Raw genomic sequence first — 15,124 nt, 5'->3', positions numbered from 1 at the left:
TCATTTACTGATTCTGGTCATAAATCTGCAGTGAGCTTTATGTGGGTTGAGCTGTGCCACTGTGTGGAGTAGAGATACAATCTGGGGAGCCTTGCTGACCTGTATAGTGATTTGTTTGGAAGTGAAGATACCATTAGCCTCAAGACTTACTGATACAGAAAGTGTGTTTGAACACCTGGACCTAGAGTCACTGATACAGTTGTAAAGAAATCTGCATTTCCAGTTACCCTGTCAGTGCAGAGCATTGGTATACTGCAGTCGTCTCATCCAGGTTTCTTATCACTTCTTTTCAGCACAGTGCAGAATGTCAAAGCAAACCTGATTTTTTAATGTTTTTTTTTTCCCTAAGAAACTAAAGGGCCCACTGCAAGGTCCAGATTTTCAGTGTAGAGTTTCTCCTGCATCTTATTTACAAGGCTGAGTTATAGCCCTCTAAATTACAAACAAAAGCACTGGCAAACTCTAGCTAACAGCTCTGATGGATGCTATTATATTTCTGCTGCTAGCTGGCACTCAACCCTCCCTATCTCATCAGCATAAAGGGATGCTGTCAACATGACAAATTGTGTCTTCCTTAGAGGGGGGGGAAGCCGTACCTACTATTGTTCCGAAGCAGCCTTTACAAGAACAGTGACTGGAAGAGAGCAGGGATGAAAGCAGCGTACTATTTCACTGCCTCTGTTCTGTGTGTTTACTTTGCATATTTGACAGCACAGTGTGGTGTGTCAGTGTTGCTAGTGAGCATTAGCACTTCCCCTCCCAGAGGGACAAGATGATGCCTCCTGGGAGGAGGGGGTGCAGAAAGGTCAGCGAGGGGAGGGAATGCTTTCATCCCAGGCCTTGTATTAACAGCAGCAGCAAAAGTGAGTGGAAAAGCAACAAGAGAATTTGTATATACATTGCACAGGATGCCACTGTGCTTTGTGCACTGTTCTAAATTGTTTTCCAGCATGCTTGAGAAAGAAGGAACTCTCCCTCCCCCATCTTACTTCCCTCTCCAGACATGATTTTTACAGTGTCCTGCTCATCACTATTTAAGGGCAAATCTATGCAGAACTCACATTGTCTGAGAGAGGCCAGTTTGGAAGCATTCAAAGTTGTCCTCACCCTTCTAAGTGCCTAAGGTCTCCCTGGAGGACTATGCATCCAGCCTGGGAAAAAGAAGGGAGAGTTCCTCCTTCTTGGTGTTTGAAATGACTGGCACAGTCCAGAGAACCATCTGCTGCTTCCATCTCTGCCAGCTTCCCCTAAAATGTGCTCAGCTGCCTCAACCCGCGACCATGGGAGCAGTTGGGAGACCTTTTGCTGAGCAGTGAATAATATCCCCCTTCTGGTTTGGTGCTGTTTGGGCTCCGGCAGGCATTGATTTGCTCCCAGATTCTGAGGAGGACAGCCCAGACTGCTGTGTCCTGCCGAGAAACTGAGGAGGGAGGAGAAATGGGAGACCGAGCTCGCCATCTTCTGGAGAAAAAGAACTTGCGCTGTCAGGAATGTTTCTTTTGTTGTGGCATCCTTTGATTCTCACTCTGCTTTCATTCTCACCTGCCCAGCGTGTCGGCGGGATATGTCAGGTGCTGTTGTGAGCTGGGCCAGCAGTAAAAAGCTGGTCTAAACTGGACCAGTTTAGAAGGCTGGAAATACTCACCTAAATGGCCAATTTATCAAATTCTCTCAGTGCCATTTAGGCTTGAGTGTTTTAGCTAACCAGGAGGACTGTAAATCTAGGCTCATTTCCTAGTCTCTGTTGAGTTTAGCCTGGTTATTTGGAAAAGGTTCTTTCTTTCCCCAGGGAGTTGTTGGGCACCGAACAGGCTCCCCAGGGAAGGGGCCATGGCACCAGCCTGACAGAGCTGGAGGAGTGCTGGGACAACGCTGTCAAGCACACGGTGGGAATGTTGGAGCTGTCCTGTGCAGGGTCAGCAGCTGGACTCCATGACCCTTGTGGGTCACTTCCAACTTGGGATATCCCGTGATTCTTTCTTTGCCAAAGACCAATGTTACAGAAAGCTCAGGAAGCTTGTGAGCTTCTGACCCTGTCGTGGTCCCTCTTCTTCCTGGGGCACTCAGTAAAATACACCAGTGAATTGTCACAGGGTGGGTGTGCTGTGTTGGTATTTTTGTTATGTATTTCATGAGTACTTCAGCAGCAGCATTGTCAGTGGCAAGACTCTTAGGCACTACTAAGTCCAGACAAGAGGTTTATAAAGCATCAAGCAGCAACAGTCAGGTTCTTATATGCTCAAAAGTGCAAGGGCTGTTTGGCCACTGATCCTTACAGCAAGGCTTCTAGTGCATACCTTTGATTTTTTGAGTGTAGCTGAAAAACTCAAGACCTGTAGCACATTCTCATCAGCCTTGCTATAAATGTGTCCCTGCTGGAGTTTGTGAGGTTTAATTCACTGGTGATGGTAGTGCAGCTGCCTTCAGCAGGGGCCAGATGAATGTGAATCATGAGAGCAGATGGAAATCCTGGGCAGGGTGAGCACATATTGATGGTGGGTAAGCCAAGGTCTTGCATTGTAATGATACAGGGCTCTGTTGGTGCAGTGATACTGGAGACTAAATTACACAATGTTAACCAAGTTATACCTTGGAGAAGTCAGTTAATAAGGCAGGCCCAAGCATCACAAGCATTATTAATCTCTTACATTAAAAACAAAGCAAAAAATCAGCAGCTACTTGCACAACATTTGTGCAGACGGAGGGAAAAATACATGAGTTTGTGTAATTACTGTGTCATGGACTAAAGTTTCTGACTAAGGAGTCAAAATGTTAGGAAAGGGTCTGGGAACGTGGGATTCCTCAACTTCAAGTGCTGCCACTCTACAGCCTAGTGAGATTAATCTTTTAAGGGTATGTAAAAAAGAGTGGTAAATGTATTAAATTGCTACTTTTGTAGGGGTTATTTTAATTCAGAATAACCATAGTTATAGAACAGCTGACAAAATTACACCACTAGGTATGTTGTTGCTTGTACCAAAAACTGAGATTAAGCTGGACTGTTCTGGTTTTTAAGAGAGATGAATGCCTTCTTCAATCTTGATCTGAGCAGGTGGCCCCATCTATATTGTTAAAGAAACTTTACTATATCCAGTGAAAATTAGATTGCAAAAAAATAGAAACTAACATTTTAAATTTAGGTCAAAACAATTCTAAACCAGATTACTAGTAACAAAATAACTTGTTTGATGTGAAACAGTAAGACCTCAGTTATAAACAAAGCAAAAACTTTGCATACATGTTAGTTTCAGAAGAGCTTGAATACCTAAATTTCATGTATTAAACTCAAAACTTAAATATAGAGTAATTATTAGATCTTTACCAAACCATCATGAGTCTTAGAAAGTCTTCTACGGTTTTAAACCAGAGTTTACAGATCAGTAATTGAAGTAGAAGCTAGGAACCTTAAAGGCATTTTCTTTCTAAGCTTTTCTTGCTCTCAATCACACCTACACAATTTTTAGTCTGAACACCCTAAAGTGCAGAATTTCTTGCAACAAAAGCTAGCATTGTTTGTGTTGTTTTGAATAATACAAGTAGGCTTTATTGTTTGTAATGCTTTTTCAACACTTTGACACAGATTCAACACGATGTCTGATTGTGAAATTACAATTTGAATTTAACTTGAATACTGTGTTTTACAAATAAGTTTATCACTGTTTTTCTTACTGTAACAGAATTAGTATTGCTACCAAGTGTACGTGTAGAAAGTGAATTTTCTGTTTCTCAAATACTGGAATGAGGATGAAGCTTTTAAGCTCCATTTCACAGTGAAGGCTTGTGGTTTCCTGGCAGGACTTTATTCAGGTGATTCATACACTATGACAGTTCATTCTTTAGTAATGTCCTCGGACAATCCTCCAGAAACACTTGTGGTGATGACCCCATTCAAGGGAGATGCAAACTGTTAAGTGAAGAATGGCCACTGCAATTCTGAAAGGCACAGAATATAGAGCTTACAGGGCTTAGTCATCAAAAGTGGTCAGGGATTTTACTGCTTCTTAAATAGGACTGAAAAACGGAAAGGCAAGAAAGAAGTAAGCAAAAGAGGACAGTGTTGGCACAGTAACAAACTGGTAACAGAGATGAATCCATCATCTCTTAGGCTAGCCCTACCAAATAGCAGCGATATGTGGAGGGAGGATGAAAATCTAACTCATTTTAAGAGAGCAATAACTTTATGAAAAAGATCACATATGATTGCGGGCAGTAGCAGGCAATTTATTCTCTTTCTGTGTAGCAGTCTCCATAAAAAGGACTTTAATGTGAAGTTCTCCTGCTGTCTGGGTAATGACAGTCCTACTCAGCCTCCTTTGTTTTATGTACCTTTTTCAGAGCAGTCTCAGCTCTTCTGGCTAAGGAGATAAAGAGTCCACAATAAAATACCTAACAATTTAGGCAAAGATTTGAAGGCAAGCTCCCACAGCATCCTAAATATTGGGCTAGAAAAATACCAGTGTCTTCTTGCAGAATGACTTGACATCTACCCCTTGGAGTCACCAGAATTTTGGCATGTCTCTGGTTCAGTGGGCACACTCCTTTTTGTTAGACTCCAGAAGCAACATTTAGCTACCTGCAGAAAGCTCCACTCTGCCACCAGAAAAGCCTTTTCAGTTTTAAATCATCATTTTCTTTACAACTCTTCTATAGTTGTATAATTGTTTTACATGAGAAAACTTGATTGCATTGGACTCTACATTTTGATTTCAGTATTTACTTCAAGGATTTCCTCTGTGTTTTTACTTCCTTAGCTCCTCTAACACTACAGTAGTTCATCCTGAATTATTTACCTCCTCAGTGACTCTTACCTTCTAAGACACTACTATATAAACTATTCGTTTTAATTTTTTTTAAGGCTAGGCTGCAAAGGCAAGACAATTTCCTTAAACTGAAGTACTGTTGGAGATGTTTTTCACAGCTTGAATCTTACAGAACATACTCTTAAATATCCATCTCCTCCACCGAGATGTCCCTATTATACATGAAATGTACCAGTTTGCCTGGATACCATACTAAGCATTATAATCTTTGCTCAAGACATTAACAAGGGATGTGCCACTCAGTTGATCTTGATGCATGAGCTGCATTTCATGAGCTCCATTATCTTTTAAAGGCACAGCCTTCGCTTACACTTATATTCCAGCCTGCACTTTGGGGGGATGTGTAGAATTAATTAACAAAGTTCTTGTAGTTATGCACACTTCTTGAATGATTCTGTGTTTCCAAACACAACGTTTGTGTCTTGAAGGAGAGCCTGGTGTTGCAGAAAAGACTGGATTTTGCCATAAACACATTAGGATATAGACTTCTATAGAAGCTCATCAGAAAGAAGAATCTGAATTTTGTTGATTTTCTGCATTTAACTCCTTCACACTCACAACTCACACATACTTATAAACTTCTAGGTCAGGGTAATCCTCTAATATTGTACAGAGGTGATGGCCACGGAAGAAGGTGCCCTGAAACTGTATTACAATGAAGAGAAGGAAGTTTCAAACATGAATCAATTTGAATAGGAAACAAAAGATCCTTCTTCAGCAACAAACAGGAACATCCATTAAACCAGCCTAGAAACTTGGCAACATCACAAAGAGGCTGAGGTAACGCAGGACAACATCTCTTCCAGACTGAAAAGGATTCACAGAATCAATTAGCAGTTCATTCTTTAATTAAATGAAGATTTACACAAACAACAGAACACTTTGAAGAAGTATAGGCACATATTGCTACAGAGGGGTCTCCTACAGCACAGAAAACAGCCTTCAATTCTTTATTCTCCCAGTTTGGTTTTTGTGCAGCAAAGACAAAGCCCAGAGTCCAATAAACCCCAAACATTAATTACCTGAACTCCTTTTTTACTTTTCAAACAGGAGGAGGAAATTAGTTCTGCTAAAGATGATGAGAACAGTCATTTTGTAAATGGTGCTGTGAAGCTGATCAGAAGGGAATGTATTGTAGCATAACTGCCCTATTTCAGCACATCATCCTGTAATAACAATCTGCAGCATGGCTGCTTCACTGAGAGGGAGAGTGCTACATCCAGCAGGCCCCTCAGTACATGCACACCCCAGAGAGAAGAACCCTCCTTTTGCAGGAAGGCAGCCCATTACCCAGCTTGAGCCTTTCAGATTCTCATTTCAGGACAGAGATAGAACTTGCTTCATTGGCTACAGCTATTTGCAGTTTCCAGTTATGACCCTTGTGATTAAGCCAAGCTCTGAGCCCTGAAATCCTCTTCTGAAATGGTGAACAGCTTTTGTTCAACAACATAATAGGAAACCATTTCTTGGCATCCAACCAAATGAGTATTTGAGTATTAGCTTTTCAAAAGCTATCTCATTAATTCAAGAAAAAAACCTCTTTAGTTTTGTTTGCTGAAATAGACAACGTGTTACACTAGGCTGCAACTTCTGACAGCTGTAGGTAGAGAATACTTCCCATCCATGCCCTGAGCATTCATTTGTTTGCAACAGCAGAAAGTTGGTCCCGAATCCTTCCCAGGCCTTCTAACATAGTGTCCAGGGTTTCTTTGCTCAGTTCCACAGTCAGTGCAGAAACAACAGGATTATTTCCACATAAGGCAGCATCTTCCTGAATCTTAAAATAGGAATGCAGATGTTAGTTGTATGAAAAATTAATTTATGTATTGTTCTTCCAGAACTGCTACAAAATGCTGTGTTTAATACCTAGATTAAACAAAATGGTCTGAATTTGGAATCCAGCTCCATCCTGAAAAACCATGGCACATTTTCTAAGCTGTGTGCCTCACTAGTGAAGTGCACTCCCATTGACAAGAGTGCAAGTGAGCATCTACTGCCCATGAGTATTGGGATATTTTGAAGATAGTTGTGGCAGGAAGCCACATCTGTATCAAAAGCATCTCAGCAGATACCACAGAGATACCACATTACCCCACCCCAGATTTTAATTCCTCCTCTGAATCCCACTCATCTGATTTTTATTGGTTGGGGGGATCCAAAACTCTGCAGAACACAAGCAGTACACAAGCAGTAAGGTAGGTATACTCCCCAAATGATGGATGTAGCTAGTGAAGGAAGTTATTAGTAATCTCAAGTCATTTCCCAACTAATGAAGTCAGCTAAACATGCTGATGGAGTGCTTAGAATTAAAGGATGATGGCTTCATGATTTATCTTCTTTTTTCTGTAGAAAACAATGGTGACTAGGAACAAACATGGTGACTTCTCACATCCTCATGCACGCTAAACTTCTGTGCAAGAGAGCTTTCATCAGAGACACCATTCCCATGCTCTGTGGCATTTCAGGTATCATCTCTGAGGAAGTCTAATGGCCCACCAGGCACGAGGCAAGCACCAGATGCCTGTCTGAACTGGCTTTCCCTGGCAAGTCAGGTGCTGGACTTTGTTATTTGGGTCCTTCACAGCCACTGCCATTACCTTTAGCTGCAGCAGGCAGGTAGGGACTGCCATTCTTACAATGCTGTCTGAAGACGTCTTGATGTCCACCCTCCAGTCCATGTCCACCAGCCGAGGCAGGGAGACTGGGGGTTAAAAATGGCTCTGTTAGGCTCAGCAGCACATGGTGATACCACCCCTGCAACCACCACCATGCACAGGCCTCTCCACTGCTGGCCCTGGGAAGTGTACAAGTTTAGTTCCTACTATTTTACTCCGGAATAAGCCAGTCTCTGAAGAGCTCCTCATGACACTGGAAGGGCAAAAAGGGCTCTCCCATCATTACATGCAATGACAGTTCAGTGCAAGAAACAGAGAGAAATTTCCAAAGCAGCTGGGAGAAGGCGAGCAGTAAGATGTCTTCTCCCTATCTTTATGCCCTGCCTTGCTGCCTGCTACAATCATCTGGTGTTTCATTGTGAGTTGCTCTGGCACCTGCATGCTTATTGCTCTGCTCTGAAACTGGTGAGCACTCAGGAAAGCTTGTAAAATCTGGCAGTATAAAACATGTTATTTCAAGTTCCCCAACCAAAGCATCCTGCAGTACAGCAAACAGGCTGACAAACTGCAATCTTCACATTCCTTAAAACTATTTCAAATATCACCCTAACTGCATGCAGCCTAGCAGAAACCATTTAATAGGTGCATTACTGACTTCAATATCTCAGAGCTGGAGACCTCTTGGGCCCACCCAAGGAAAGAAACACCAGTCTAACTTGGCTGCTAAGGAAAGAGCTGTCTCAGTAGGCAATTGCAGCCTGTCTGGATTGTGCCTGTTGTAAGATGTTTAGTGTCTTCCCCAGGGGTTGATTGCCAGCCTTCCTATTGACTACAGACTCTTAAGTTGCTTTCTCTCTGTGCTTTATTGTCTAATTGAAATTTTTTCTGTCTGGGGAAAGGCTCTCTCTCCGTGCCCCTGGTGCTTCCTTGCACAGAGCTCCAGGGGGCAGTGCACAACTGGCTGCCTTGCTCCTGCTTTTGGAACAAATTCCAGTTCACAGTCTGTCAAGGCCAGCACTTGGCAGCATTTGCAACAGCACAAAATACATCTGTTAAGCCTTGTATGTTAATTTGCAAAGATGGATTGCAGGTGGCTTGAGAGGGGCAGGAAACCATTCACTTTTTTATGTTAACACAGATCAATCTGTTGGAATGTCTGCCTTGGACCACTGCCTTGGTCCCTATGTAATGCATGTCAGACACTTCATAAATACAATACTAAGACAATCCATTCTTTCCAAGTAGACAATCTCATTCCTGAGATTACTACTTACTCTGACTGGCTTGTGCTTCATTTCTCCAAGAAGAGCTGTAAAAAAAGTGGAGAAAACAGTATCAACAGAAAAAAAAAAAAGAGGTAAGCATTTAGCATGGCTTATCCCTGACTAATGGCAGGCAAACTGGTGAGCAACCATGGGTTCTTCTGGAAGGGCAGCTTGTTTAAAGCCCACACCTTCCTCCCTGGTCTTATCAAAGCCATGGGCTCCAAGCACTGAGATGTGCAAGAAGTGCCCTCCCCTGCCACCACTCATGTATGCTCTATCACATCCAGTGCCTCTGCACCTGAGCCATGGTGACAAGTGGATGGATATCTGGTGTAGAGCTGAAATCCAGCCTTCTAAGTTTTATCATCAACAGCAGCATTTTTTCAGCACACAGCTGTTAAGATAAAAGGGGCTTTGCATATTAGGAATGTGGCCCACGTCTGTTTCAGAGTCATGGCAAACTCTGTGTGCCCATGGCTGTGTTTCGTTGGCCATTTACAGAAACAAGACAAATATCCACGTTGCCAAATATCCACGTATCAAACGACATACACAGGCTTTAAATCTCCAGCTGAAAGCAAATGGCAGGTGGACAGCACTCACATATTCTCCAAGATTATCTTAGTCAAGAGGTTTTTCAGATTTTGGTGGAAGTTTTCTGGGAAGAGATGGAGGATATCTTCTGGCGCGGTCAAGCCGCGGTACACCACGTGCCTGGTGAGGTTGTGCAGAGCAGACACCAGCTGTCAGGGGGCAAGAGAAGGGCTGCGCTGAGAAGCATTACACACAGCACAGGGCGGGCCTTCTTAGCCAAGAGACACAGCTGGAGACCCTCCCCACCAGAGCCCTGGGCACCCAAGTACGGCCCGACAGCCTCAGCAGGACGGGGCTGCTCTCCTCAGCGCCCCCGCTTCGCAGCCTCAACCCGTTCCCTTTTGCCGCGGGCGAGGGTCTCTGTTCCAGCGCACGTCTCGTTTCCCGCACCTTCCCGAGGGCCAGCCCCGTGCTGGCACCGCGCCAGTCCCGCTCGTTCCCTCCCGCCGGAGCCCGCGGCTGCCCCGCCCGGCCCTACCTGCTCCGCTTCCTCGGCGCTGACGGCGAGCCCGGGGCAGGCGCGCTGCGCCAGCGGGCCGAGCGCGGCGGGCGGGCTGGAGAAGCACTCCTGGCACAGCTGCCGCACAGCGTCCTTCGACGGCGCCTGGCGGGGAGCAAAGCGGGGGCGCTCAACCGCGGCCCGGCAGCGGCGGCCCCGGCCCCCGCGGCCCGGCCCCGCTCACCTTCAGCAGGATCTGCAGTGCAGCGAAGTCCCCGTCTCGCAGCGCCGCCATCTTGGCGCCGTCAGCGCGGCCGCGCTCCGCCCGCCGCCATCACGCGCCCGTCACCGGGGCGGGGCGGGGACACGGGCGCGGACCGGACAGGGGTCCGGGACCGACACACGGACTGGACTAGATCGGGATAGGAAGGCTCTCGGTGTGTGGCCCTGCTCCTGCCGCTCCACTCGGGGCCTTTTCTACTCTCAGTGCAAAGCTCTGCTTCGGAATTGTGCTGTAAACGCGCTGCTTTCAGCCAGCGGGAACGGGAGGTGCAGGATTCATCGTGGCACGATGATAGCCATACGGACCATTATCTTTGCAAGCTGAGTCTTTCACTTTCTAAGGGATTTAAATAAGTCCTCTTTCTGAGAGAGAATGTTTTCTCTTTGCCGTGTGTGGCTTCCAGCACACCTGGATCCAGGGCATCACTAATCTATGGTATTTCCCTGTCACTGCCTCTGTCACCTCCCCATCCTTATTTCCATCTCTGTTGGTTTGTAAGCAGAATTTTGCACAGTGAGAAATGCAAACGTATAAATACTTTTTCCACTGGTCTTCACAAGCCTGGCAGGGAACAGTGTTTACTCTTGTATAGGAGCAGATTCCATACTACACACAAGGATAGAACAGAAAGTAAAGGGAAGGATGGTGAAATATTAGTTTTTCATTTCCAAAATGAAAGGTTTGCAGCTAGTGGTTTAAACAATAGCACCCCAGTGGGGAAAAAGCATGGGGTTTAAGAGTTAGGAAACCAGAATCGCATTCTCTTGACCCTGCTTCAGTCTGTAGATGAATCAAGGTAGGTCAGTTTGTCACGAGTGCCAGGAAGGTAGTGGCACTCTCTGTATAACACATAATGCCCTGCAGTGGTAACTATGAGCATTTATTAACATCAACAGTAAGCGTGGAGGTTGTGGAGGGATAAACAGAATGGAGGCACTGTGAAATAACAACACTGTGTTACAATCTGAGGAAGTATGCCTAAAGGAAACAGGGATTGTTCACAGGATATACTTGTCCATCGTTGGCCTCTTCTAATCTGCCTGCTTGTCTTGCTCCCAAATCAATAAGGCTAACTTTTTCTAAGAGGTAAGCAGAATTTTTCTAAGCAGTGAAATGCCCTATCTAACTGGGGGAGAGAGACACATTTTTTCAGAACCTTTCTAAAGTAACAACTTTACAAGACTTCAATAAAATCACGTTGATCCATGCCTAGCTTATTGGGTTTCTGTGGCAAGGTTCTGGTAGTGGGAAGCTAGAAAGATGGTTTTTTTGGCAAGTTGTTAGAAACTTCCCCCATCTCCAACAGAGCCTGAACTAACTGGCTCCAAGATGGACCTGCCACTGGCCAAGGCCAAGCCTGTCAGTGATGGTGGGAGCACCTCTGGGAGAGCAGGGCTAAGAAGAAAAAACAAAAGTTATTGCAAAAGTAATTTGTCCAGCTGGAATCAAGCCCAGCAGGGAGGGGTGGGGGGAAGGTGCTTTTAGGATTTGTTTTTTCATTATCCTGCTCTGATTTTGACTAGTGATAAATTCAGTTAATTTCTCTGGGTCAAGGCTGTTCTGCCCATGATGGTAATGCGAGTGATCTGTCCATGTCCTTACCTCAGGAGCCTTTTGTTACATCTTTTATTCCCTGTCCAGTTGAGGAAGGGGGGATAGAGTGGCTTTGGTGGGCACTGGTATCCAGCCAAGATCAAACCACCATGCCTGGGGTAATAGTACAGACTTAATAGTACAGAGCAACTTTGGCAGACAAGTAGCGGAGAGATGGAAAGGATGGGAGGGTGTAGGGTGGGGAGAGTAGATAACTGTCTCTGCCAGCTCTCACAGGAGTGTGTGGCAAGAGAGCATTTACCTGTGAGTCACATACTCAGAACAAAGATGCTGCCTGCCAGTAAGCACAGTGACATCCCACTGAATTTGTTCTCCAGTCCACCTCCTATTGCTGCCATTTCCTCACTCTGGGAGCCTTATAATTATGAAGAAATAATGACAGGTTTGATTTAATATCAAAATTGAAATGCTATTGTTTAATATCAAACTTGAAATAGCTGAAGCCAACAGAAGTGCTTAGTAAAATGCTTTATTTGGTTTGATCTTTTCTTCTTCCCTCCCTTCCTTTCTCTCCTCCTTCCTTCCTTCCTTCCCTTCTTCCATTCTTCTTTCCCTCCTTCCTTCCTCTTCAAGGTCAAGGCCTCAAAAATTAAATTTTCATCAGGCATGAAGTGGGAGACTGCATCCTGTAAGGGAGGCTGGCCCTGTGATCAGTGTGATTGTCAGGAAGGTTTGAGAAACAGCAGTTCAATTATCTGCTGTGCCAGAGGCACTTCTCTCTGAGTTTGAAAAAAGAAACCCACTTAGGGGAGTGAGATGGATTGGATGTCCTCCAGATGTGTTTTCTCACAGCCCTTTTTTACCATGATTTCATGTCTGTATCACCCAAGGGGACTCAGCTGTGAGCTCTGAGCCTGCAGATGAGTCACAGCACTGTCTGCAGGAATTGAGTTGGATCTCATGAACCAAACTGTGCAGTCATTGAGTCTGAAAATTAAATTTTGCCTCTGGGCTGGCAAATTTGCCTGCACCCAGTCTTGGGTGATATAGCTGGAGTACTGACTGATGTGGCTCTCTTTTGGCTGAGCCAGCCTAGGGTATCTGCAAATCATTCACCCTGAAGTAGTGTAGGTATTTTTTTTTCTCCTTGAGAAGTAAAACTGGGAAATACTAAATTTAGCTTTCCTACAATTCTTACCTGGAGAATGTAATCTTTCACACTCCAGGGAAAGAGCCAACAGTTTTAGCTCACTTTGTCCATTTAAGGGTCTCTGGGAGAGAAATCCTTGGGATACTAAGTATTTGATGGGAAGAACTACTATTTTTTTCCCCACAGCATAGCCTGTATTCACTGGACCATGCATAGCAGAGGAGTGGTCTCTTCCTTAAGGGCTTCCAGCTGCAAGGCAAGGCTCTGCTCTGTAACTGCTCCCTGCTGGCTGGGTGCAATATTAGTAAGAAAGTTGCCTATCCTTTTCAAATTAGAAATGCAGGATTTAGCTCCAAGGGAATGCATTAGAGAGATGACATCAAGTGTGTTCATGGGCCTGGATGTAGGCTGTGTGAGAGAGGAAAGCTCTGTGTTCCAGCCAGTCTGTGGCTAAGCCCTGCAGAGCTTCAGAGAACAGGGTTTCCAAACAGTCACCTGTAATTAGTATTTTGACACATGTTACTTTTTGCTGGAATTCAGAAAGACTGATTGGTCTGTGTTATTGGGGAAAGTTTCTGAACTGATCACTGGACTTGACAGGTAATCCTTGTTTAAACAGACTTAGGCAAGTCAGGTTGTTTTAATCTTTCAGTTTCCTGTATTTATTTCTGTTGGTGAAACCCATTAACTGTGTGATAGAGAATAGGCCAGAAGTACTGGGATACACTATGGGCATGATTAGCAGTGCTGGCCTGCTCTGCATGGCTGTGCACCCTCTTCATTGCCAGTCTGTTGCCTCTTGGCGTGGCCCAACAAAGTGCATGTACTGTAGTATCAACACCTTTCCTATTTGGCCCCATCTCTACTCACTAAGAACTTGTCATCTTGACAGGCTTTTATTGTTAGGGTTTTTTAAGAAATGGAGCCAAACCATGTTGTTAACATTCGCGTTTGTACTCTTTCGTGTCAGTTTTCAATCACCTTTCAGATGACAGTATTCCTTCCTCCCTGGCCTCTCAGCTGAAACAGCTGAACTTCCTTTTCAGTGTGGATTGCTGATACTTGAGACTCTTCAAATGGGACTGCAAATTGGAGGGTAAGACCACTGCTGACAGATGTGATCCATAGGGCTCGTGCCAGCAGATACTCTGTGTGCTCTGTAAGTCTGTGGACAGTTGCCTGCATTGCAGCTGGAAAATGAGCGGCCTCACACTGCTGTAAATCTGTATTAAAACTGGAAAGAGGGCAGCCTCACACTTGTAAAGAGGACATTGCACATTAACAGCTCATCTAAGGTAATTTTCTTTGCCCTCTGCTGCAAGACCATCCCTATAAAATTTGATAGGCAGCTCAGACTGCTCATGAGATCGTGAATGTGTTCAAACTGCAAAGCATCATTGGGACAAAAAAAAAAGCTTTTTGAGTGTTTTCCAGACAAATGTATTTGGCCTAATCATCATACCAAGCTTTTACCATTGTCTGTATTCAAGATTTTACAACCATTCATTGATGCTCACAAAACTCCTGGGAAAAAATTCTGTATAAGAATCAGTGCAACTGCATCTGGTTTTATTAAGCAAATTAAATCACGCAACAAAACATTTTCCATGAGGTATTTGCAGCCCCAATGGCATAACAGAGTCAGTTCTGACAAGACTGGAGGAGCAAGCCAGCACAGACAAAAGCAAGACATTTAATAGCTCTTACGAAAGCAAAAAAGTAAACCAGCCTTTCCTCCCCACTCTCCTTTTGAACGTCAGTGTCCCTTGGCATGATGTGATCACGCTGAAGCTGAGCAAGGAGGCAGAGGCCAGCACCAGCAGGGGCTCCCAGCTCTCCCCTTTGGCTGCTGGAGGCAACCACCACTCTGTGCAAGCAGCTGTGCCAATACGGAGGGGAAGGCAGCAGGGAAAGCTCACACATGCTGGGGCTCACTGGTAAGCTGGTCAGCAGCCGTGCCAGCAATGTGCCCTGTGAGATGAGGTGTGTGAACCAGCAGGCCTCAGATGTGCCTGGTTCAGTTGCATGGCTTGTCTCTTCCAGCAGAGGAGGTGACTGCCATGGCAAGTAGGTGATGGCATCTATTACTGGGAGCCGCTGCTGGCAGGAGAGCAGCTCCTGCACATCTGTGGGGCCTCAGGCCACCCTGGTGACTTGTGGCAGTTTAGCTTGTGGAGTGAAACATCAAGGGCCAGCTCTGGAGCTGCAGAGATGCCAAGCATCAACAAGCCCGCTGTAGGCTCATTTCAGTTTCATGTTCTGCTCTCATTACAAAGTATCACTACACCCTAGTTCATTGCAGTCTGCAATGTTGCTGTGACACAGCCTATAAACTCTGCCTAACCATTCTCAGTCTGCTAGATTGTCTTGCTGCCCTTCCACTGTTCCACAGCCTAAATGCCAC

General features: G+C 45.0%; 1 protein-coding gene across 1 annotated transcript; it reads right to left on the bottom strand.

Moving 5' to 3' along the window:
• Positions 1-5,650: 5,650 nt before the first annotated feature.
• On the bottom strand, positions 5,651-10,137 carry COMMD9 (COMM domain containing 9). Its single transcript, XM_005480151.3, has 6 exons — positions 9,978-10,137; positions 9,773-9,898; positions 9,304-9,443; positions 8,710-8,744; positions 7,418-7,521; positions 5,651-6,597 (listed from the first exon to the last, which is right to left on the bottom strand). Exons 1-6 carry the CDS (start codon positions 10,026-10,028, stop codon positions 6,457-6,459), a joined length of 597 nt encoding a protein of 198 aa, XP_005480208.1. The 5' UTR covers positions 10,029-10,137; the 3' UTR covers positions 5,651-6,456.
• Between the last annotated feature and the right edge of the window lie 4,987 nt (positions 10,138-15,124).

Source organism: Zonotrichia albicollis, chromosome 6, assembly GCF_047830755.1.
Source record: "Zonotrichia albicollis isolate bZonAlb1 chromosome 6, bZonAlb1.hap1, whole genome shotgun sequence".
Classification (NCBI taxonomy): domain Eukaryota; kingdom Metazoa; phylum Chordata; class Aves; order Passeriformes; family Passerellidae; genus Zonotrichia; species Zonotrichia albicollis.
The sequence above is the reverse complement of the archived record's forward strand: the minus strand, read 5'-3'. Positions and strand labels throughout refer to the sequence as shown.